We start from the raw sequence: 24,908 nt of genomic DNA, 5'->3' as shown, positions 1-24,908 counted from the left end.
TTTTTTTTTGCACTAATAAAATTGTGGAGTTGTAAAGTATTTTGTCTAGTGTCAATTATCGTCAGTTATATCGTTATCGCAAATTTTCAAATCTATATCGTGATAAATATTTTTGGTCATATCGCCCTGCTCTAGGCGTTACCTGTTTACATATCACAATCTTTTTTCATGTCATTTAATCGAATGGTTTCTTCATTTATATGGAATAATAAAACGCCTCATATAAGAAAAGCATTTATGGAAAGACCAAAAAATTTAGGTGGGCTGTTACTGCCAAACCTGCACACATACTATTGGGTGGCAAATCTCAATACCATCTCTCTATGGCTAAAGGACTGGAATGATCAGATCCCTGCGTGGCTACAGATTGAAAGAGTCACAGGCAGGCCGCATTCACTCCCAGCTTTACTCTGTGCACCCCTACCACCTCTAGTTAATAATGTTAAAGATAACATAATTGTTACTCAATCGATAAGCATTGTAAATCAGTTTAAAAAAAACATCTGGGTATTCAGAGTATTTCTATTCACTCTCCAATAATACATAACCATCTTTTTCAACCACCCCTAATGGACAATGGCTTCAAAATTTGGCACGACGGGGGCATTCAGAGTATTGAGGATTTGTATATTAATGATACGTTTGCTAGCTTTGAACAACTATCTAGGAAATGTGGTCTGACTAATAACCATTTTTTGCGATACTTGCAAATCAGAGATTTTATACGTAAAAAGGTTCCTAATTTTCCTACTCTCCCCCCTCCTTCCTGTTTGGATTCTATACTAAGGGTCAATGAGATGAAAAAAGGCACAATATCATTTATTTACTCACATATCATGGACAGCTGTAACCTGTCTATTTCATACATTCGAGAACAGTGGGAGAATGATTTGGGTACCCAGCTGTCTGACGAAGAGTGGCATATGGCTCTTACCAGAGTCCATTTGTCTTCTATATGTTCAAGACACTCCCTAATACAATTTAAAGTGTTACACAGTTAAACTAGCAAAAAATATTTCCGAATATCGTGTGATAGATGCAAACAGACTCCAGCTACTTCCCTTCATATGTTTTGGTCCTGTCCGAAAATTGCTCCTTTCTGGTCATCATTTTTTAAAGTCATCTCTAAAGCCTATGCCTATAACATCTCGCCTTCCCCCTTTGTGGCAATTTTTGGTTGTTTCTCTGGTATCGCGACTTCTGTTCCCCCTGCCCATTTACAGAGGGTCATTGCCTTTTTGTCATTATTAGCGAGACGCCTGATTTTATTTAAATGGAACCTTGAATGTTTTTGTCTGCCCTAGAACAGTCCTGTAAAAACAATTGAGAGGTGCACCGCCCTTTTTTTTGTTTTTTTTTGTCTGTGTGTGTGTGTGAGGGTTTTTTTTGTTTGTTTTTTTCCCTTTTCCTGTCTTGGCATTATCTGTCTTTATGATCTGTGGGGATTGTTGTTTTGTGGTTATCTGTAGAATAATAAGAATGCTATGTATAATAATTGTAAAACTACAAATAAAGTGTTAAAAAATTTTTTTTAAGCTTTTCATTTATGTTTACCCTCTTATAATGGCGTGGATCTCTTAACAGATCGTTTTAATAATCGTCTTTCTATTTTAGATAAAGTCGGTCTTGTAAAAACAGTAGCTCCTTTTTCATTCATCGATGATTAAATGACAGTATTTGCTGTTCACCTTCTTGTTAGAATTGCGAGAGCTGCCTATTTTTCAAACCTGGTTTTGAAGACCAGAAGTAACTCCTTACTGTAACTCCTGCTGTACCTGCAGTCCCAAGTTTTTTAAATGAAGATTGGGAAATCTTTCTCTCCAGCTACTCCATTTACTGTATGGCTGCAGACCTCCCAAGTACAAGCTGGAGGTCACCGCCTGATAAAGCCAGAAGAGCCACATCTGGGAATAGCAGAAACATGATCCAGAGGCCACCAAAGTACACATCTGCACCTAGACATTTTGTCCATAAAAGTTATGAACATAGTCTTGAAGGAGGGTGGGCCTGGTGGAGTCCAACTCTCACTGGGAAATGTGCTCACTTACTACTGGCAATGCGAACCAAGCTTTTCTATGGTTATGCTAGGAACAATCCCATAGTCCCAAGGTAATCCCCACAGGATGCTGTTGTTGATGCTGTAAAATGTTATCTTGTTTAGGAAATATGTTATGGGATAATTAATTATAAATAATGAATAAAACATTTCATCATTTTCCATTTTAAAGATAATTTTTAAATATAACTTTAATTTACTGTATGCAGTGGTCCGCAGTTCACCTTTTGCCGATTTTTTTTGTGCAGCTTTGCATGTTCCCCCCCCCCCCCCTTTTTTTTTTTTACAGAGCATTGTGTTCTGCGTCCTGATCAGCTGTGGACCATTGTCAATCAATCTCCTCCGTGCTGTTTCTCCTGTTAAGTACAGAATGCGTTCAGCTTGTCAATTTTACATAAATCGTCGATCGCTAGCAGTGTGACTCCGAAGTGCTGCACTGTATGTTTGTAAGTTTTCTCCAGCAAACACAAAAATGTCGATGAAACGTTTTGCACCAAAGGCAACCGTGGGTGCCTTCGGTTTTATTCTATAATACTGGTCTTATTTTTCTACGAAGTTTTGAACTTTTAGAGTGTGTAAACCATAGAGAAAAGTGTGGAAATGTTCGAGCCTGTTGGAGAAAAGTGTATAAAGTGTGTAGTGAGGGGTTTTACAGCTATAAAACATCTATAATAATTGTAAAAAAAAATAAAGTTAGCTACTTCGCGGATTTCACCTATTGTGGGTTATTTTTAGAACGTAACTACCGCGGTAAACGAGGGACCACTGTACATACTGTATATATGCAGTACATTAAATGGGAAGGAAAATGATAGGTTTAAACACACACTTTATAGATCTGCCAGTGTTTGGTATTTTATATGAATAGCCTAAAGCATTCTAGAGTTATAATGAAAATGGGAAACCATGGACTCATTTTGTATTAACTTTTCAGCAGTGCATTTTAAAGAAGTTATTGTCCGACTCTTCAAGGCTGTAAGCTTGGCTGTTAGGTGCATTTGTACAAGCCATAATGTGTTTGTAGTGTTGCAAAAAACACTCAAAGGTCCTGTGAATGTTTGCCACATTTTTGGTCTTGTTTTAAGCCCCTCAGAGTAAAATGTGTAGACTGTCACATGTTATTATGTGTTATTAATCTGCCCAGAGATTAATAACATCAGGGTCAGTGCAGAACTCTAGCAAGTCTGAAGAGACATGACTACAACACCATGGTCAGCGAAGGGATACGTATGAAAAAAGGGAGAACAGGACATGCTAATGACTCATATGAGAGTAACATTTACAGACACTGCTCATACAGCTTTCAGCGCACAAACAAGAGGCACAATAAATACACTACTGTAGGACAGGTTGCTGTGAGAGACACTACATACAAAGACAACAGGAAGCAGAAAACCACAAGGAGAACCACAAGCAGAAAAACTGGAATATATTGTGTGCATAGAGTCTCAGTTTTCACTTCTGTTGATATGTGGAAATTCAATTTGGACATATTCATGTGTACAGGGAAGGAGTAAGGAAGAGAGGGGGGGTTTGTTGGACTGACTGCTGAAGAAAGCTGCTTTGACTGTATTTTTCAGAAGTCTTTTCAAACTTTATGCAGGCTCATTAATGCAGGCTCACAAATAAAACATTATATTACCCAACTGGACAGAACATTTCTCAGTGTGACAATGAACAAATGCATAAACACATGCAATACCACCAATATTTAATAACTTTGAAATGGACTTCTGTGATAAGATTTGTTACGGTACCTGCCAGGCAGTAAAACAGGAAGTACACATGAGGTGACCGCATGGTTCAATCTTGATGTCTTTGTCATTCTCAGCACAGATCTTACAAAGCTGAAAGGTAGAGCCCATTTCACAGTACAGCTCATACTGCTCCTGTTCATGCAGAAAATACTGCTGTTAGTCATCAAATGGCATATAAAAGTCATGAGAAACATATAAACATGCACTATCCGTACAACACACGTTTCCCATCTCGTCTTGTACAATGTGTTTTTCTTCTCTCACTCGTTCAGAGCTATTCCATAACCTTTTATCTTTAAAGTCCCAAATTTTATTTGGGGATCTAACTGAATAAGTGTTCAGTTCAAAAGAAAAAAACATGTTTTCTCATAGTGAATGGTGCCGCACCAAATTCACAGAAACAGACTATTTTTATTGGTTTAATTTTAAAGGCTTCCCCCTGAAAAACCAAGTCTGATTTGTCACCATTACTAAACAAAAATAAGTACAAGAACAGGTATAGCTGTGTAAGAACTGCTAGCTACTAAAAACCTACAATTTATCTGTACAGTTTTGAAACCACAGAATAATCAGAATTTCCACCCGAGTCAGCATGTAGCATAAACCAAAATGGTTTTAAGCATTTTCTAGAGAAATTTTCCCAAATTACTTCCATTGTGACCATTTAATAATCTACCAAGAAGAAAATCGCTTTTGTAGCGGAAGCCTTGGTGGAGCTATGTTTTCAGTGATGTTTTCAATGATGCAAGCAAAAACTACCAAGCCAAATTCCATGAAATTGTGCAGTGATGTAAATATTTGAAAAAGAGGATCTCATTGGATGGTGATGTAGAACTGGATAACTTTCTTAAAGTGGCCTTGTCAGATAATACTCTTGCTGGTGCAGGAAAAACAAATAAATAATAAGCAGACTGCTTGCTGGGCAACTGTCATTCACCTTTGAAGTTTCCCAGTATTCCCTAACTGATCTCGTTTGGAATAATTTTCTCAGAAAATTAAAATGTCAAAGTACAGTGAACACTACACCATTACACATGAATGAATAAACAAACCACTAGTAAAAAGTGGTTTAAAAACAACTTTTATGTACTATTTTGAAATTGAAAAAATGTGGTTTCACTTCTAGAAAACTTAAAGTTTTTGTCACACTATATGGAAAATTCAGTTTTGTAATAAATCAGAAGTGAGTATAAAAAGCCATTGATTTGTATTACCTCATTTAATACCACACTTTTACACAGTGATTTTCAACATTTAATAGTTTGGAGAGGCTGTAAGTCATGTCGATTTACTGAATGCTGTGAAACACAAAGTCTACCTGGCGAATCATACTACTCACCGAAATGTCACAATTATTTATGTGCCATTACAAGTGGGAAATTTGCAGAGTATTATAAATTTCTCCACGTATACATGTTTTTTTTCCCAGTAACATAGAAATGCTTACACACACACATAACCACACAGACAAACCCACTTGTGTGACTTTGATGTGATCGTGAGGTGTCGGCTCACATAAACCAGTGAGGTCAGGATTGTAACTGCGACCATCTGGGAATAAGTAGCTGTGAATTTAAAGCAAACAACCAAACAACAAAGAACAGCATTTCATTATATGTTATATTTATAAGAGTTTAACTTGTGCACAATTCAATAATCATGAATTCTGTCTAGTTAAAAACAGTGGGTATAATTATGTAATGAGTAAAGTGAAAAAATGGATTAGTAGTACTGTTTGTATCAGTAATATAACCTGTTTTTTCCACCACTTGAATTAAATATATATGTCTAACTTTTTTGAAGGCTTTTAATATTATCAGGTTTATTGAAACAGACAACATCAGATAAACACTTCTGGGTCAAAAACCCTTTCTTGATCCATATATATAAACCAGAGATTAGCAACAAATCTCTGGTTTGCTGCTAAACATTTAAAGCGAATCAGATGTGACCACTGAAGATACAATTTGTGACTTTCTGTTTGTAGAAAGCGACAAGCTCACCACATACCTGCAGAGAGTGAGTTAGAAAAAGAGATGTGTGACAGGTTACATACAAGCCCTCCTTGTAGCCATCGATTAAAGCCTGGAACAGCGGTTTGTTGTTGGGAATGGTCTGCAGTATGTTTCCATCAGTGGTCACATAGCCAATGGCCCATTGGCCCAAACGTGTACAACTCAGTCTGAAGATGTAACTATTAGAGAAAGAGAAAGATATGCATGACTCACACTAAAAACATCACTGACAAGGAAAAATCTGGTAACAACTGAAAAGAATGCAGTGACTACTGGCGAGTCAGTGACACCTTGGAACGATGGCATTAAGCGCAAATCAGGCTTACAACAGAGTCTGTGTCTTCTGTAAGGTGGCCCCCCAAACAACACAACACACAGGTGTTCACTCTGTTGAGAAGGAGGCCTGGAGTCACCCAAAGTCAACTTGAGTCTGGCAATGATATGGTCCAAATTATAGAAGCAACCATGATAGGAGATATTGGCAGGAAACTTCAAGCCATGGCAACAATAGGTTCAGAGGAAAAAAGATGAAAAATATCAAAGAATGAGAACGGGAAGGTGAAAATCAAAAGACAGTTACATGTAGGCTTGACACTATATAAATGTCATGGTTACAGGTTTTGGACTTTTGAATTATTTATTAATCATTTAAAGCTTCACTGGAATTCTTAGTATGTATGTATTCGTACACACACACACACACACACGCACGCACGCACGCACACACACACACACACACACCTGTAGTTTATATTAGGGCTGGACGGAACTAGTTTAGCCTGGAAACTAAACTCGATCTTGGACACTGGTTATATTAAACAATTTCTTTCCTCTACTGGCTGTCAAAGAATAAGAACAACAACAATAACAATGACAAATAAAAATAAACTAAAAAATAAACAACTTATCCCATTATCTAAAATACATTGTTGATGTACCACAAAAAGGTACCCCAGACCTGATCAAAAATATCTTCTCTCCCCTTAACTCTGTGCGTAACTTGCTCATATAATGCCATCTTGGACATTTGTTCAGTCCATTCCCTGAAACAACAGGGGTTAGATGACTTCCAGTGACAGAAGTCATCTAACAGAATCCATGGATGGCAGGCTTTTGAGTGTCCTTGCAAAGAAAGGTGGCTATATTGGTCGCTGATTTGTTTTTGTTTTGTTTTTGAATGTCAGAAATGTATATTTGTGAATGTGGAGATGTTATATTGGTTTCACTGGTAAAAATAAATAATTTAAATGGTATATATTTGTTTTTTGTTAAGTTGCCTAATAATTATGCACAGTAATAGTCACCTGCACACACAGATATCCCCCTAAAATAGCTAAAACTAAAAACAAACTAAAAACTACTTCCAAAAACATTCAGCTTTGATATTAATGAGTTTTTTGGGTTCATTGAGAACATGGTTGTTGTTCAATAATAAAATTATTCCTCAAAAATACAACTTGCCTAATAATTCTGCACTCCCTGTATAAACCAACACGGGATCTTTTCTCTGAGTGAAAAAGACCTCTTAAGGTGTAGGAGCCACAAGACTTCAATCGCCACCCATGATGGCTTCTCCCCATACCGGTACAATGTTATGCAATGATAAAAAATTGAAATATCGCGATAGAATATGGGTAAAACATGCCTGTGTGTAACATATGTGTTAAATACTTGTGAATTTCACCCAAAACGCATTTTTTTTTGGATTAAATATGTCATTTTTGCATCTCGGTCTCCTACCTGTGTGATCTGAGTCTGTGTGCGTTCGTGTGTGTGTGCGCTGCGTGGTGACGTAGGCGCGTGCATGTGTGCCCCGGTCACAGCTCCTTTCAGCATGGCCGGAGGTAAGTCACTGCCACGTTGCTCTCTGTGAATTAAAGTTTGTTCAGACCCCAAGCTGCAATGTGAATACAGCCGAACCGCCGCGTTTTTGTTTGTCATTAAGAGACTCATTCGGGATAAGTTTTGTGGAGGGCGGAGTTCGCTAATATACGCTTATAATGAGTTTTAGCCGAGAATGCAGCTGAAATGCTAGCATGCTAAGTTAGCCTGATCGGCTTGAGAGCATACTCGCGGCAGTCTTTTTTTTAACAGCATGCACTCTTTTTTCCTTCATCAGGAGAGGTATACTGGCAGTCGCGTGACACACACAGAACAGACACATATTTCTGTGTTGCAGGTATGGAGATGTTCTCATGTTTTGGAGATGCAGTCTTTCACTCGTTTTTATGAGTACAGTGTTGTATTGCCTGTTAGATGGCGGTTATTAATATAATTATACTGAAGTATAATGTTTGAACTATAAGTACCAGAATATTGGATCTTGGTCAGATATTGTATTTATCTGACTGTTTATTTGTTTTTGAATTATTTTGTTTATTGTTCTTATAAGTTGTTTTTGATGTTTTTTTAATGACATATTATTTATTTTGTGCTTTTTGTTTTTGAGAGCTTAAGTTAATGTTTTAAAACAATTTGTTGTATTTGATTTATTATTGTAGTGTTAATGAAGCTGCAGACACAGCTCCTTTCAGCATGGCCGGAGGAGAAGTGTACTGGCAGTCGTGTGACACACACCGAACAGACACTTACACTCAACAAAAATATAAACGCAACACCTTTGTTACTGCTCCCATTCCCCATGGGATGGACGTAGAGACCTAAAATTCATTCCAGATACACAATATAACCATCCCTCCCAAACAGTGGTCACAAATCAGTCCAAATGTGTGGTAGTGGGCACATCTGCCATATTGAGATAATCCATCCCACCTCACAGGTGTGCCACATCAGGATGCTGATCTGACATCATGAGTAGTGCACAGGTGTACCTCAGACTGCCCACAACAAAAGGCCACCCTGGAATGTGCAGTTTTTTGCGCTATTGGGGGTCTGGGGTCCCAGAACCGGTCAGTATCTGGTGTGACCACCATTTGCCTCATGCAGTGCAACACATCGTCGCATGGAGTCTATCAGATTGTCAATTGTGGCCTGTGGAATGTTGGTCCACTCCACTTCAATGGCTGTGCGAGGTTGTTGGATATTCGTGGGAACTGGTACACGCTGTCGTATACGCCGGTCAAGCACATCCCGAACATGCTCAATGGGTGACATGTCCGGTGAGTATGCTGGCCATGCAAGAACTGGGACATTCTCAGCTGCCATCTGCCCTGAACAATGTGAACCATGATTCATCCGTGAAGCGCACACCTCTCCAACGTGCCAGACGCCATTGAATGTGAGCATTTGCCCACACAAGTCTGTTACGGCGACGAGCTGGAGTCAGGTCAAGACCCCGATGAGGACGACGGGCATGCAGTTGAGCGTCCCTGAGACGGTTTCTGACAGTTTGTGCAGAAATTGTTTGGTTGTGCAAACCAATTGTTCCAGCAGCTGTCTGGGTGGCTGGTCTCAGACGATCTTGGAGGTGAACCTGCTGGATGTGGAGGTCCTGGGCTGGTGTGGTTACACGAGGTCTGCGGTTGTGAGGCCGGTTGGATGTGCTGCCATATTCTCTGAAACGCCTGTGGAGACGGCTTATGGTTGAGGAATGAACATTCAATGCACGGGCGACAGATCTGGTTGACATTCCTGCTGTCAGCATGCCAATTGCACGCTCCCTCATTGCTTGTGGCATCTGTGGCATTTTGCTGTGAGACAAAACTGCACATTCCAGGGTGGCCTTTTGTTGTGGGCAGTCTGAGGTACACCTGTGCACTACTCATGATGTCAGATCAGCATCCTGATGTGGCACACCTGTGAGGTGGGATGGATTATCTCAATATGGCAGATGTGCCCACTACCACACATTTGGACTGATTTGTGACCACTGTTTGGGAGGGATGGTTATATTGTGTATCTGGAATGAATTTTAGGTCTCTACGTCCATCCCATGGGGAATGGGAGCAGTAACAAAGGTGTTGCGTTTATATTTTTGTTGAGTGTATTTCTGTGTTGCAGATGTGCAGTAAACAGCCAAAGACCCAGTACTGTCGCCTGCCTCTTACTTTCATGCCAGAACACAACGCAAGAACAACAGGCGTAACACTTGAACGGGTTACATGTTCAGTGGCCGAAAAAGCATGGCACCAATGGAGAATGAGAAGGGGAAAAGCGGATCGTTGAGTGAAATGGACGAACCAGAATTGTTTTGTAAAAATGTTGCAACTTCAGTGATGTGGAACTGGTTTGGTGCTTGTCCGTCAGATACCCACCAAAGCACATTTTTTGTAGAACATACAAGCGGGCTGTCGTTATTACCGTATTTGTCGGACTATAAGGTGCTCGTAAAAGCCTTTAATTTTCTCAAAAATCGACATTGCACTTTATAATCCAGTGTGCCTTATATATGAATTCTGGTTGAGTTTACTGACCTTGAACGGATTCTATGTGGTGCACGGCGCTCAAAAATCTGTCAAAAAATGTTTTAGTACGACTTTGGTAAGCTACAAAGCCACACCACTTTGATAGATTTTCTGGGCATTACGGCTCATGGCCTCGCAGAGTAATCTGGTCCCAAAACTCAGTTTGCTTCAGGTCCCAAAGTCAAACAAACACTGCAGCACACTTAGAGTTAAAAATTGTCTAAATTCTGTCATCTTTTATTAAAGTGATCAGCATTGCTGCTTTACCAGGTGTAACAATTAAGTTTAACATCCAGGCATCCATGAAAACTGAACTTGATAAAACTTAAGGGTTCCTAATGGTTAGGGACAAATGCAATCGCATGGCTGGATGCTGTAAACGAACCAAGCTTCAGTCAGGAGAACAACTGAGAAAATCCTTCCACAATACGAAGTTAATCATTAAGATACCGCAACAACATGGGAATAGAGAAGCTGTGATAGAATACAGCATTAATGAGTCAATGGTACAGAAGTGGAGGAAGCAAGAAGAATGAGTTGAATAAACTTTGAGTTATCTGACTATATATATATATATATATATATATATATATATATATATATATATATATATATATATATATATATGACATAAAGACATTTCTTGTCTTTATGTCAGTGGCTTCTATCTCCTCCTTTGGCCAGCCTATTACCCCAGCAGGGTACCTGATCACGGGCAGGGCGTATGTGTTGATGGCCCGGATCTTGTTCTTACCATTCAGCTGACTCCTCAGGACTTGCCTGACCCTCTGCAGGTACTTGGTGGTTGCAGCCTTTCTAGCGGCCTCTTCATGGTTCCCATTTGCCTGCGGGATCCCCAGGTACTTGTAACTGTCCTCTATGTCTGCAATGTTGCCTTCTGGTAGTTCAATCCCCTCAGTTCTGACTACCTTCCCTCTCTTTGTTACCATCCGACTACACTTCTCCAGTCCGAACGACATGGAAGGACAGGCCCCTGCACGGTATGTACCACCGGCAGATAGAGGAGGTGGCTGATATCCAGAAATCCTACCAGTGGCTGGACAAAGCTGGACTGAAAGACAGCACAGAGGCACTAATCATGGCAGCACAAGAACAAGCTCTGAGTACAAGATCCATAGAGGCTGGGGTCTATCACACAGGCAAGACCCCAGGTGCAGGCTGTGTAAAGATGCCCCAGAGACAATCCAGCACATAACAGCAGGGTGCAAGATGCTAGCAGGCAAGGCATACATGGAACGCCATAACCAAGTGGCCGGCATAGTGTACAGGAACATCTGTGCCGAGTATAACCTAGAAGTCCCGAGGTCAAAATGGGAGATGCCCCCAAGGGTGGTGGAGAATGACCGAGCTAAGATCCTGTGGGACTTCCAGATACAGACGGACAAAATGGTGGTGGCTAACCAACCGGACATAGTGGTGGTAGACAAACAGAAGAAGACGGCCGTAGTGATCGATGTAGCGGTTCCGAATGACAGCAATATCAGGAAGAAGGAACACGAGAAGCTGGAGAAATACCAAGGGCTCAGAGAAGAGCTCGAGAGGATGTGGAGGGTGAAGGTAACGGTGGTCCCCGTGGTAATCGGAGCACTAGGTGCGGTGACTCCCAAGCTAGGCGAGTGGCTCCAGCAGATCCCGGGAAAAACATCGGAGATCTCTGTCCAGAAGAGCGCAGTCCTGGGAACAGCTAAGATACTGCGCAGGACCCTCAAGCTCCCAGGCCTCTGGTAGAGGACCCGAGCTTGAAGGATAAACCGCCCGCAGGGGCGTGCTGGGTGTTTATACATATATATATATATATATATACATATATATACATATATATATATATATATATATATAGGAGGTGTACTCTCAGTGGTTGTGGTTGTAGGTATTGCCCGTAATGCAGCACTACGGGCAATACCTACAACCACGATTACCGACACTAACAAGCTGATCTACAATACGGCAGCAGTGATCAGTGAGATGCTTGGCTACAAGTTGAACAGCCACAAGGGGCAGTACCCTCCATGGAGAAGGAGGCTAGAGGGCAAGATCAAAGTAGCACGGAGGGAGGTTAGCCAACTAACGGAGTTGCAGAAAGGTGCGACAAATAAGGTGCCTAAGAAATACAGCAAGCTGTCCATACCTGAGGCCTTGGAAACTGCCAAGCAAAGACTCACAGCCTTGGCCAGCCGCTTGAGGAGGTACACCAGAGAGATAGAAGGCAGGAGAATAAACCAGCTGTTCTCCACAGAACCAGCAAAGGTGTACTCTCAGTGGCAAGGGAACAATAATAATAAGAGAACAGCACCACCAAGGCTGGAGACGGAGCAATACTGGAAGAGCATATGGGAGAAGGATGCAACCCATAACGGCAATGCTCAGTGGCTAGTGGATCTGAGGGCAGACCACAGTGACCTCCCTGAACAGGGTCCAGTAACCATCACAGTGGCAGATATCCAAGAAAGGGTCTCCAGTATGAAGAGTTGGACAGCACCAGGGCCCGACATGGTTCACGCCTACTGGCTGAAGAAGCTGACTGCACTCCACGAGCGTCTGGCAGCACAAATGAACCAGCTGCTAGTTAACGAGAGACACCCGGAATGGCTAACTGAAGGGCGGACGGTCCTGATCCCCAAGGACCCCAAGAAGGGACCGGTCCCCTCCAACTACCGACCAATAACCTGCCTCAGTACTACATGGAAGCTCCTGTCAGGCATCATATCGGCTAAGATGAACAGGCACATGGGTCAATACATGAGCGGGACACAGAAAGGAATTGGCAAGAATACCAGAGGTGCAAAACACCAGCTACTGGTAGACAGAACAATCAGCCGAGACTGCAAGACCAGACTGACCAACCTGTGCACTGCCTGGATTGATTACAAGAAGGCCTATGACTCAATGCCCCACAGCTGGATACTGGAATGCCTAGAATTGTACAAGATCAATGGGACCCTAAGAGCCTTCATCAGGAACTCAATGGGGATGTGGCGTACAACACTAGAGGCCAACTCCAAGCCCATAGCACAAGTTACCATCAAGTGCGGGATCTACCAAGGAGATGCTCTGTCCCCACTGCTGTTCTGCATAGGCCTGAACCCCCTCAGTGAGATCATTAACAAGACTGGCTACGGATACCGACTACAGAACGGAGCAGTTGTCAGCCACCTCCTGTACATGGATGACATCAAGCTGTATGCCAAGAGTGAACGAGACATCGATTCACTGATCCACACTACCAGGCTATACAGCAATGACATTGGAATGTCGTTCGGACTGGAGAAGTGTAGTCGGATGGTAACAAAGAGAGGGAAGGTAGTCAGAACTGAGGGGATTGAACTACCAGAAGGCAACATTGCAGACATAGAGGACAGTTACAAGTACCTGGGGATCCCGCAGGCAAATGGGAACCATGAAGAGGCCGCTAGAAAGGCTGCAACCACCAAGTACCTGCAGAGGGTCAGGCAAGTCCTGAGGAGTCAGCTGAATGGTAAGAACAAGATCCGGGCCATCAACACATACGCCCTGCCCGTGATCAGGTACCCTGCTGGGGTAATAGGCTGGCCAAAGGAGGAGATAGAAGCCACTGACATAAAGACAAGAAAGCTCCTGACCATGCATGGAGGGTTTCACCCCAAGTCCAGCACCCTGAGGCTGTACGCTAAGCGGAAGGAAGGGGGCCGGGGACTGGTGAGTGTCAGCACCACAGTCCAGGATGAGACAAGGAACATCCAAGAATACATTGGGAAGATGGCCCCAACTGACCGAGTGCTCAGTGAATACCTCAGGCAGCAGAAACCCAAGAAAGAGGAGGGAGACGAGGAACCATCATGGAAGGACAGGCCCCTGCACGGTATGTACCACCGGCAGATAGAGGAGGTGGCTGATATCCAGAAATCCTACCAGTGGCTGGACAAAGCTGGACTGAAAGACAGCACAGAGGCACTAATCATGGCAGCACAAGAACAAGCTCTGAGCACAAGATCCATAGAGGCTGGGGTCTATCACACCAGGCAAGACCCCAGGTGCAGGCTGTGTAAAGATGCCCCAGAGACAATCCAGCACATAACAGCAGGGTGCAAGATGCTAGCACGCAAGGCATACATGGAACGCCATAACCAAGTGGCCGGCATAGTGTACAGGAACATCTGTGCCGAGTATAACCTGGAAGTCCCGAGGTCAAAATGGGAGATGCCCCCAAAGGTGGTGGAGAATGACCGAGCTAAGATCCTGTGGGACTTCCAGATACAGACGGACAAAATGGTGGTGGCTAACCAACCGGACATAGTGGTGGTAGACAAACAGAAGAAGACGGCCGTAGTGATCGATGTAGCGGTTCCGAATGACAGCAATATCAGGAAGAAGGAACACGAGAAGCTGGAGAAATACCAAGGGCTCAGAGAAGAGCTCGAGAGGATGTGGAGGGTGAAGGTAACGGTGGTCCCCGTGGTAATCGGAGCACTAGGTGCGGTGACTCCCAAGCTAGGCGAGTGGCTCCAGCAGATCCCGGGAACAACATCGGAGATCTCTGTCCAGAAGAGCGCAGTCCTGGGAACAGCTAAGATACTGCGCAGGACCCTCAAGCTCCCAGGCCTCTGGTAGAGGACCCGAGCTTGAAGGATAAACCGCCCGCAGGGGCGTGCTGGGTGTTTATAGGGGTGCAACGATACTCGTATCGATATTGAACCGTTCGATACAGTGCTTTTGGTTCGGTATGCATATGTATCGAACAATACAAAATTTTTAATTTATTTTATCAACTTTCCTTCTGACGATGCTGTCTGTGTTGAGCGCTCAGTGAATCTGCGCTCGACAGTGCAGCCTAGGCGGAGTAGTTGAACGCAGATTCACTGAGCGCAGGGCAAGCTAGCGAGACAGAAGTTAAGCTCTCCTTGCAACATGGCAAATTGAACCTCCCCCACCCTCATTCAGATGTGGCGTTTGGAACTATTTTGGTTTTCATGTGACGTATGACCCTGAAGGTAAGCGCGTCATGGACTAAAGTAAAACAGTATGCTGGATGTGCCATGCAATGCTCAATTACATGGGTGGGAGCTAGTGTGTTAGCGCAGTTAGCTCGTTAACGTGTTGGCTGTCCAGCCCCATGCACGCCCCGCGGTAGCTTGTTAACGAAGATTTGCCGTGTTGTGGCGTTAATGTCATTTCAACTAGATTTACGCTGACAGCACTAGTGGGAACACAACGAATATGACTGCACATTTACACCGACATCATCCAAGTGCAAAGACAAGTGGAAGCAGACAAAAACAACAAGCAGCATGCTACAAACTTTACCCGAGTCATTTAGACAGCCGTTAGCACATGATTCTCCTTATGGGGACCTGATATGTTTAATATGCTGCTGAGAATATAGCCCAGAAGAAGCGTATAGTATAGCTTTTATTTTGGAAAGAGCCATTTCTCTGTAATAAACTCTCTTTTCCAAAGATGAGGGATTCCTCAATCAGATACAGGGCTCGCAAAATCGCTAGCCCGACGTCCATTTTTCCAGTCGGGCTACCAAAATCTATCTCTGCCCTGCCCGTCGGCCTATTGTAGGAAGGAAAAATATATGTCAATGCTTTTGCATTCTTTCGGAAATGTAGCTGGGTAATTATGTCATTGGCATCGGTGAGCCACTGTCAATATGTGACATATTGAAATCGCGTTTGAATTTGCGCTTGTTTTTTGCTTTCACTTTGCAATCGCGCGGACTGTGAGCGACAGCACTGATTGGTGAGTGATGATAATTTGCGCACCAATTCCTCTGACATCGTCTTATCAATCGTTAGCTTGCAAACATGACAAGCAAACATGACAAGTGAAATCTCCCGCAGCAAGCTTAAACATGTGAGAGGTTGATCGCGCAGAGAATCGCTGAGCGTTATGTGAGTGCGTGTGTAAAAGCAGCAGGATATATATTTTAGTTCTGCTGAGCCAAATAAGACAGGTCAGGGTGAAGAAGTGACAGCCAAAGAAAAGCTTACCACAAAACGGAAAAGTTATGACAAATCAGACTATAAGGCAAAAAGAAAGTGCAGCTTTATGGTTTCATGGACAAAAGAATTTCTGTGGCTGCAATATGACAAGCTAAATAACCAGGGCTGCACATAAGTGGTCCGCAGGTGCGCATTCGCTGTCAAAATAAAAAACGCACACAAGATAAGAACTTGCAACGCGTGTTTGCGTACATAAGATTTTCAGGAGGACAGACATTTGTTTAGAACTCTTAAAGATGTCGAAGAAGCTCCTTTAAGCAATTACTGTGATGTTCCTCCACCTCCAAAGAAATGTCAGGAGTCCGAACCACAAAAGAAGCACGTATTCTTGGAAAAGTAGTTGCAGGAGGTGAGCTGGCTTCAAACAAATGATGAACGCACAGAGATGTGGTGCGGAATGTGCCGTGAAAATGTAATAAATGACAAATTAAAAAGGCATGAACATTTTTTTTTGTATCGAAAAAATATCGAACCGTGACACCAAAGTATCGAACCGAACCAAACCGTGAATTTTGTGTATCGTTGCAACCCTAATATATACATATATATATATATATATATATATAGTTTGTTATTTATTCCTACTGTCTTACCATTTATATTTTATTTCCACACAGCTTGTGTGGAACACCCATAATTGTGTTGTACATATATAATGACAATAAAGAGCTTTGTTTGTCTTGATCATTGTCTTGAGGTTTTGGTTTCAGTTAATATTTTGCTTAGGGATTAGTAGAGTTGGATTTCTCGAGACCGGTCTTGGTCTCGAGACCGGTTTCGAGACCACTTTTACGTGGTCTTGGTCTCGTCTTGGTCTCGACTGACTTTTGTCTTGGTCTTGTCTTGGTCTCGAGTGACTTTGGTCTCGGTCTTGGTCTCGGTCTTGCGTTCTCAAATTGACATAGTGTTCGGGAGATTTGGAGTCAACCATCAGCGGAGCGAGGGGGTGGCTTACTGGGCTTAAGCCCGGGTCATTTTTTCAGAAGCATGGGGTCCTTTTGGAGTGTAATTTGTTAGTTAGATGCCTGACTGACAACTGTATAAAACAAAAACAATACAAGAAGCACAGAGTTCAGGCACTAGGAGCACAGCACCCATGTGAGTGAGGGGGGAGAAGCTGCTGCCTGCGAGTTTGCTGCAGACAGAGGAGAGCTTAAGTTTGACCAGGTACCAAAGCAAATCATTCGTACTGTACAAATAATGTAAATATGACGGTGTATCACAAAAGATTGATATCAAACTGATCACTTGGTTGCGTTACTTGCTCTTCGAGTGAATCAACAAATAGATAAATAAAAAGCCGAACAACAATGCAAATTTTTTAGAGAGTCTTAGCTTACATTTCATATTTTCAGTTGTTACCCTCCACGGCTAAACAAACTCTGTAAATCGGTTTCAGTTGTGTACTGATGAACACAACAATGGACATAAGGAGCTTCTTTCAAAGACAAAACTCAGGTAGATGTTATTTTATATATTATGCTTTGTATGTTGTTCAGTATATTTCTATGCAAAACAAGAGGAATTTCAATACACAGCAGTATATTCACAGTTGAAACCAGATATCAACATACACTTTAGGGAGAAAACATAAAAACTTTTCTTTTTACTGTTAAACATGAATTTAGAGTAAACTTGTTTTGTTTTAGATAAATAAATGTTGAAATATCTTTGAATTAGTTAAATGTCAGAATAAAGAGAGACAGCGCTGTCTATTTTAATCACTTTCATCAAATTTAGGAGTACATATACACTAAGTTAATTAATACGAAAACGCCAGGCGATTCCATTCTGAGCTTAAGAAGCTTCTGATAGGTTAGTAGAGTCCATGTGAGTAAATTGGTGGCACACCTGTGGATGCATATAAGGCCCCCCAACACACAGAGCCTGTTTCTTTGACATGGGAAAATCAAGAGATGTCAACCAAAACACCAGGAAAAGAATTGTGGACCTCCATAAGCGTGGCTCAATTTTGTATACATTTTGGGTCCATTTGCAATTAAGGAATACAGACAATTTCTCTCTTTACTCTTAAAGTTAACAAATATGTTTTTATATTTATCAATCTAAAAAAATAAACATTTAGTGTGATTTGATGTTACAATTGAAAAAGTGTTTGTGTTTTTATCTGAAGAGCATGTAAATATCTGGTTTCCACTGTATATTTGATGATGTTGGTGTTTGGCTTGATTGTCAGCACAAAGAGGGAGAGAGAGGAGCAGAGAGGGAGAGAGAGAGGAGAATGAGGACAGAACAGAGATGGAACAAGAGCAGGTGAGACACATGTTAGTCAAATGGTTGTTTGCCAAAACTCATCAGAATATGTATCTAGTACCTAGTGTAACTTTTTAGATACCATTTGTTACTTTTCAAATTCTATATTTATTAAGTTATGCAGGCTTGTTTGCACAACAAGGCTAAATAATTATATAAACTTTTCTGAATCTAAATAGTTTACTTTGGTAGAATTAAAAAATAAGTGTAGTGCAGATCTATGATGATTTTTAGTGCTACTATCATCTAGTTTTGATTCTGGTTCTGTTTTGATTAAGTCCCAAGTAGTCCTGATTTTGAACTGTTGTAGTCCCGTTTTAATTCCGGATCAGTTCTGGGTCTGGTTGAATTGGGGTTTAGTCCCTGTGTCTTGATACAGCCCTGACTTTGTTCTGCCTTGCTGCTTAATTAAAAAAATAGTTTAAGGCGTCCTGCATATGTGACATATATATATTTTTCCTACATGAAGTCATTCTTTTTTGAACAAAACTCAAAAAGGAGCCTAATAATCTTTCAGTCATTTCTACCCTCACTTAATTTCCTTTCGCTGCTCAGCTCTCACACAGTGGCTCAGCTATGCTCCAATCCCTCCATATTGTGGCCAATCACATGCAAGGATATAGGATAATATCATTATGTGAAAAACAGAGAGGGTGAGAGATGCGACAGTCAAGTGCAGCGTGTGTCTGTCCTCTCAGTAAGTGAGTGAGACAGTAGACAGCGGTGAGGAGGGCTGTGCGAAAGCAAAAACACATAAATATGCCTGACACCTGTAAACGAAGCAGCATCTGGCTGCAGTTTAAATACTTTTTTTGTCTCGGTCTCGGTCTTGGTCTTGGTCTCGTCTCGACTTGGTCTCGGTCTTGGTCTTGGTCTCGGATTAGGCGGTCTTGACTACAAGTCTAGGGATTAGTACTGTGTGGGAACACTACACTACTACACTTGACTGAATGAACAAACCACTAGTAAAAAGGGGTGTAAAAATATTTTTATTTATTATTTACAAACTGGAAATATGAGGCAGTACTTCTAGAAAACTGTTTTGTCACACATAAATCTGAAGTCATTGGTTGACAACAACCTGGAGACAGAGCAAGGAGTTTCCTTTTAGAGGTTGAATAAAGTGTTTTGCTGATCAACTTCTATCTAAAGCCTTTGGCTTATTAGGTGTTAAAGGTGTAAGGAGACACAGTCACTGATGGCTGTGGCTTAAAAGAGGAGAACCAATGGGGACAGAAGTGGAAGGTCCTATTAGGGGTGGGCGATATAAACGATATACGATAGAAACTTTCCCAGCTCAAACAAAGGGACCAGCAGGACTCATTGAAAACTAGCTTTAATGCAAATTCTGTGTTCACACTATGAATATTAAGTCACAAATGCTCAAAGTACAAACCTGGTTAAAATTCTGTGCCATATTTTGTGTCATATTCTTTATGCCAGTATTTTTGAGCATTCTAAGCCGAAATAAGCTAAATTAGAGTTAACTGCATTAAGCAGAAGTGTCATAGCAGTTGGAAAGTCCGCTCTACAGCTTGGTAAAATAAGTAACAGGGACAGAACAAATGGCAAAATAAAATTTTTACAAGTTAAGGAAGCAATGACAGTATCCATTCATCCTGAGACCCTCTGTGATCCAGCCCTTTCTGCATGCTGAAATTGAAGGATTACATACCTGCCAGGCTTGTTGATGTACTTGTGCAGTCGAGCTTTGACTTCATCATAAGTAAGGAAGGCCATATAGCCAGGGTGTGTCACCGCTAGGAAATTCCAGTTCCTCAGAATCGATCCCCAAGGCTGAAAAAAAAAAAACCATGTTATTGTGGTTATGCAGTTTTTGTAAGTATTAATGTTTTATATTGTAAACATAAAGTAAACGGAAGTTGGGTCATGTATAACAGCATACACTCATTGTGTTGCCTCTTCAAGGTAAACTGTTCCTTAGGGATGGGTACGGCTATCTGACGGTTCTGACATAAACGTTAGTAACCAGACCGTAAAGCAGCGCACATTTCGGTGCTTTATTTCGGTGCTTTTTTTTCCTGAGATGTCAGACACTTTGGATTCCAGCCAATCATTTTACCTTTGCAAGCGTAGTAGGCGGGGCCAGGTACGTACGTTCTTTTAGAGCAGAGCTACAGATTAAAAATGCCCAAGGCGAAGCGGTCAAAGTCTGGCTGTACTTCACAGCAAAAGATGCAAACTCAGCAGCCTGCAACAAGTGCTTTAAGGTGATACTGTGCAAAGGAGGTAACTCCTTGAATCTGTTGAAACACCTGGCGACGCATAGCGTTTTTTTAAAAGCCGAGAAATGCGCCATATTTGATAGCTTGCTGCGAGACCTCACACCGTGCACATCTACTGCGGGTGTGGTTCCTGTTATCGGTCCCGGAGTTAGCAACATCCCCCAAAAACCCGAAGAGGAGAGTCCTGGCCCCTAGCCCTGCCAGTGTAGCAGGAATGATGACGGATGATGATGGCAGCAGCAGCCGTTCTTCTCTGGGTCAGTAGCTTAATGTTGTCCGTGTGTAATTTACGTTGAGTAAGCTAACCACGTTATTAAATTAATGCATTTAAGGTGAACTAGCAAACACCGTCATAGTTACATGCGGCTGTCTTCTTGTTTGATGGCAGATACTCCCTTCACCCTGGCCAAAAAGGCTAAAATGACCAAAGAAAAAGTGGAAAACAGCTAAACATAAGAGGTTTTTGGACAAAGTTGGTGTTTTTTCCATTGATTAAGCACTGCTTCCAGCCAAGAGTGATACCATAAATCCCCTATAGCTGCAGAAAAGGCTAACATTGTTATCTTTTTACAAAAAAAACAGCTAAACATGAGAGGTTTTTGGACAAAGTTTGTGTTCTTCATTTTTTAAGCACCGGTTCGAGCACCGTTTAAACACCAGCACCGTTTCAAAAGTACCAGTTTGGTACTGGTATCGGATAAAACCTAAACGATACCCATTGTTGTGATATTTTGATACCATGGTAGCATTTACAGGATATTGTTTTATAGTGATATTATACAGGAAAACTGTTACTCAATAAGGCCCATTTACTAGTTGTTTTTCTCTTTCTCTGTGACCCAAGAATTAATGTGTAAGAATCACAGGATGGTACCTCAAGGTCGAAAACACCACAGAGATCACTCCCTTACTCCCATCCTCCCTTCTTTATCTCCTAGAAAAGGCTCGTTAAAGGCCAGGTGGTTTGTTTCAGAATTCACTAATGAAAGAACTCTGTATTCTATGTCTAGGAGTGTATTTCGCTGGGATGATCATAAATTGTAGCTGAACTATACAAAGGATACTTCTTTGCTCAGAGGGCAGGAAGACGCTTCCTTATTTGGTCTGTACCGGTTTGAACTGAGAATCTGCTGACACACGAACCTTTTTCCTCTATATAAACTGTTGTACTTGTGAATAAAGTTGAGTCAGTTTGGAATGACAACCTAGGACAGTCTCCGCGTCTTCTTGTTCTTCCAAACTGCTCCCGGTACTCCGGCCGGTACCGTGATTAACCGTTGATCATGCATGAGAATATTTTAATTTTGTTATATGTTAAAGGATGAACTCTGCTTATTGGTGCCCACGCCTTAGGAGGAAACTCGATCTACGGATGACGGAGATTTCCTTCACCCATCCCTACTGTTCCTTGCTGAGGGACCAGACAAAGAGTGATTTAAAAAGAAATCCATAAAGGAGGCAAAACCATGGCGCCCCACGAGGCAGACATGTTTGCTTGCTCTGCTCTCGGATGCCGACTTGTTGTTTGTTGTTGTTTGCTTTTGTTCTTTTTGCACTAGATAAGTGTTGTGCACTGTTAACATAGCCGAGACAGACACTACTGGACTTCGGTAACTCACACAATCTTCTGGACTTTACCCTTCCACCGGAGTTTCAAGTCATTGTTCGCCCAGGTAGACACCAGGGACTGCAGACTCACTCTGTATACCAAGGAAACTGGACTGCAGATCCCCCAGATCACCCATGTGACTGGCTACAGGACTTTCCCAGTCCGACAGGATCGGCAACAGGACTTCAGCCAGCATTATTACAAACACTGGCATTCCACAGGGTTGCGTCCTCAGTCCTGTAGACCCACAACTGTGTCGCCTCCAATAGGGATAACACCATACTGAAGTTCGCGGACAACACTGCAGTGATTGGTCGCATCACTGGAGGGGACGAAGCGGCTTATAGGAGAGAGGTGGCCGGTCTGGTGTCATGGTGTGAAGACAACCTCAACCCTCAACACTCATAAGACAAAGAGATGATAGTGGACACGGGAAAGAAGAGGAGGGCTCACCAGCCGCTGTTTATCTGGGGGCGTTAAGTGGAGAGGGTGAGCAGCTTTAGATACCTAGGCATCTACATCACTGAGGACCTCACCTGGACACTGAACACCACACAGCTGGTCATGAAGGCTCAGCAGTGGCTGTATTTCCTGAGGAGGCTGAGGAAATTTGGTATGTCGGCCAAGATCCTCAGCACCTTCTACAGCTGCATTTCCGAGAGCACACTGACCAAGTTGCATCACTGCATAGTATGGCAGCACTACTGCTATGGACCGCAAACGCATGCAGAGAGTGATAACAACTGCGGAGAAGATCACCAGGACTGCGCTGCCCTCTCTGCAGAGCATCTACCATCGCAGAGTCCAGAGGAGAGCTGGCTCCATCCTCAAAGATCCCACACACCCCCAACACGGACTGTTCACACTTCTGCCATCGGGACGGTTTTAGAAGTGTGAAATCCAGAACATCCCGACTCAACAACGCCTTCTTCCCCACTGCTATCAGACTCAGAACAGCAAAGAAAGAATTTCATTGCACAGAGAAATGCTTTTCTTTGTACACATGACAATAAACAATTTGAGTTGAATTGAATTGAAAATATTCAATCACCCTCCTTAAGTCAGATTTGTGGAGGGAACTTGACATAGACCATCCGGTGGCCGGAACTTAGCCTTAGCCTCCTGTATGCCTACCACCCACAGAAGGCACTGGGGGTGTCAGGTGCATTGTGTCATGGGTAAGGATCAAGGGCGGGGGCCCTGGCAAACCGATCTACAGCTATTGAGGTTGACTACTGGGACATGGAACTCCTCTCTTATAGGGAAGGACCCTGAGCAAGTGCGTGACGTTGAGAGATACCAACTAAATATAGTCAGGGTCACCTCAACATACGACTCTGACACTGGAACCATTCTCCTGAAAAGTCACGGGACTCTGTTATAGTCTGGAGTTACCCTTGGTGACACGTAATGGGCAGGGGTAGGTATTCTTGTATGCTCTCGTTTTGCTGCTTGTACACTGGGGTTCGTGTCATTGGACAAGATGGCCATTTCCCTGTACCTTCGGGCTAGAGAACGGGTCCTGACTGTTGTATGTGCTTATGGGCCTAACGACAGTTCAGAGCACCCAGCCTTCTTGGAGTCATTGGGTGAGGGTGTTCTTGGTGCTTGTCATGGTGGTAATCTCCGAACCAGATGTTGGAAACTGGAGGTGAAGGGACCCATCAAAGCTGAAGAAGGAGTCCTATTGGACTTGGTTAGCCTGTGGGACTAAGCTGGGAAACAGCTGACGGGTACTAGAAGGCCAACTGGAATGCAGCCCGGGGTGGTAGCTGAAGCAAAAACTCAGGGGAGTTTGGTGAAGCCATGGAAAAAAACTTTTGGTCTGTCTCAGAGCAATTCTGGTAAACTATTCGGCAACTCAGGGAGGGAAAGTGGTGCTCTACTCACTGATCTCAAGTGGGAATACAGTTAGGTGGTGAAAGGAATACTTTGAGGACCTCCTCAATCCCACTGACACCTCTTCCATAGAGGAAGCAGTCTGTGAATGAGAGGGACAACTCGCCCCTCACTAGGGACAAGGTCACTGAGGCAGTTAACCAGTTCCTTTGGTGGCCAGGTCCCTGGGGTGGATGAGGTTCGCCCTGAGTTCCAAAAGGCTCTGGATGTTTTAAGGTTGTCCTGGTTGACATGTCCGGACTATATCGCATGGAGATCTGGAGTGGTACCTGTCTGGGTTGTTGCTACAAAGCTTTTCAATCCTTATGTGACTACTGCAGGAGCTTGGTCCAATTTGCTGGCAATAAGTCGGACTCGCTTTCAATGTGTTTTGGACTCCCCTAGAACTGCACTTTTCCAGAGATTTGGTTCATAGTTTTTATGGACAGATTTTTTTAGAAGTAGTAGAAGTAGTAGTAGAAGCCTCCCACCATGTGGTGGGAGGCTTCTACTTTGGAGGCCTCAGAATCTCATCACTGAATTTTGCAAATGATGTGGCTGTGTTCATCAGGTGGCGGCCTCCAGTGCACAGATGTGCCAGGAATGGGGATCAACAAGTCCAAATTTGAGGCCATGGTCCTCAGCCGGAAAAGGGTGTAGTGATCATTCCAGGTCCGGGATGACTTGCTGGCACAAGTTGATGA

At 42.7% G+C, this 24,908-nt stretch overlaps 1 protein-coding gene across 5 annotated transcripts in view; it reads right to left on the bottom strand.

Annotated features, from left to right (window-relative positions):
• The window catches only part of cblb (Cbl proto-oncogene B, E3 ubiquitin protein ligase), a 158,382-nt gene that overhangs the window by 102,451 nt on the left and 31,023 nt on the right, over positions 1 to 24,908 (bottom strand). For all 5 annotated transcript variants that reach the window (XM_026181707.2, XM_080307438.1, XM_026181708.2 and 2 more), the window contains 4 exons: positions 20,147 to 20,268; positions 5,870 to 6,007; positions 5,291 to 5,378; positions 3,814 to 3,945 (listed from right to left, as the gene is read on the bottom strand). In XM_026181707.2, coding sequence (XP_026037492.2) covers positions 3,814 to 3,945; positions 5,291 to 5,378; positions 5,870 to 6,007; positions 20,147 to 20,268 — 480 coding nt within the window. The remainder of the gene's footprint in view (positions 1 to 3,813; positions 3,946 to 5,290; positions 5,379 to 5,869; positions 6,008 to 20,146; positions 20,269 to 24,908) is intronic.

The sequence above is a fragment of the Astatotilapia calliptera genome, chromosome 10 (assembly GCF_964374335.1).
Source record: "Astatotilapia calliptera chromosome 10, fAstCal68.1, whole genome shotgun sequence".
NCBI lineage: Eukaryota > Metazoa > Chordata > Actinopteri > Cichliformes > Cichlidae > Astatotilapia > Astatotilapia calliptera.
This window is presented reverse-complemented; position numbering and strand designations above follow the sequence as displayed.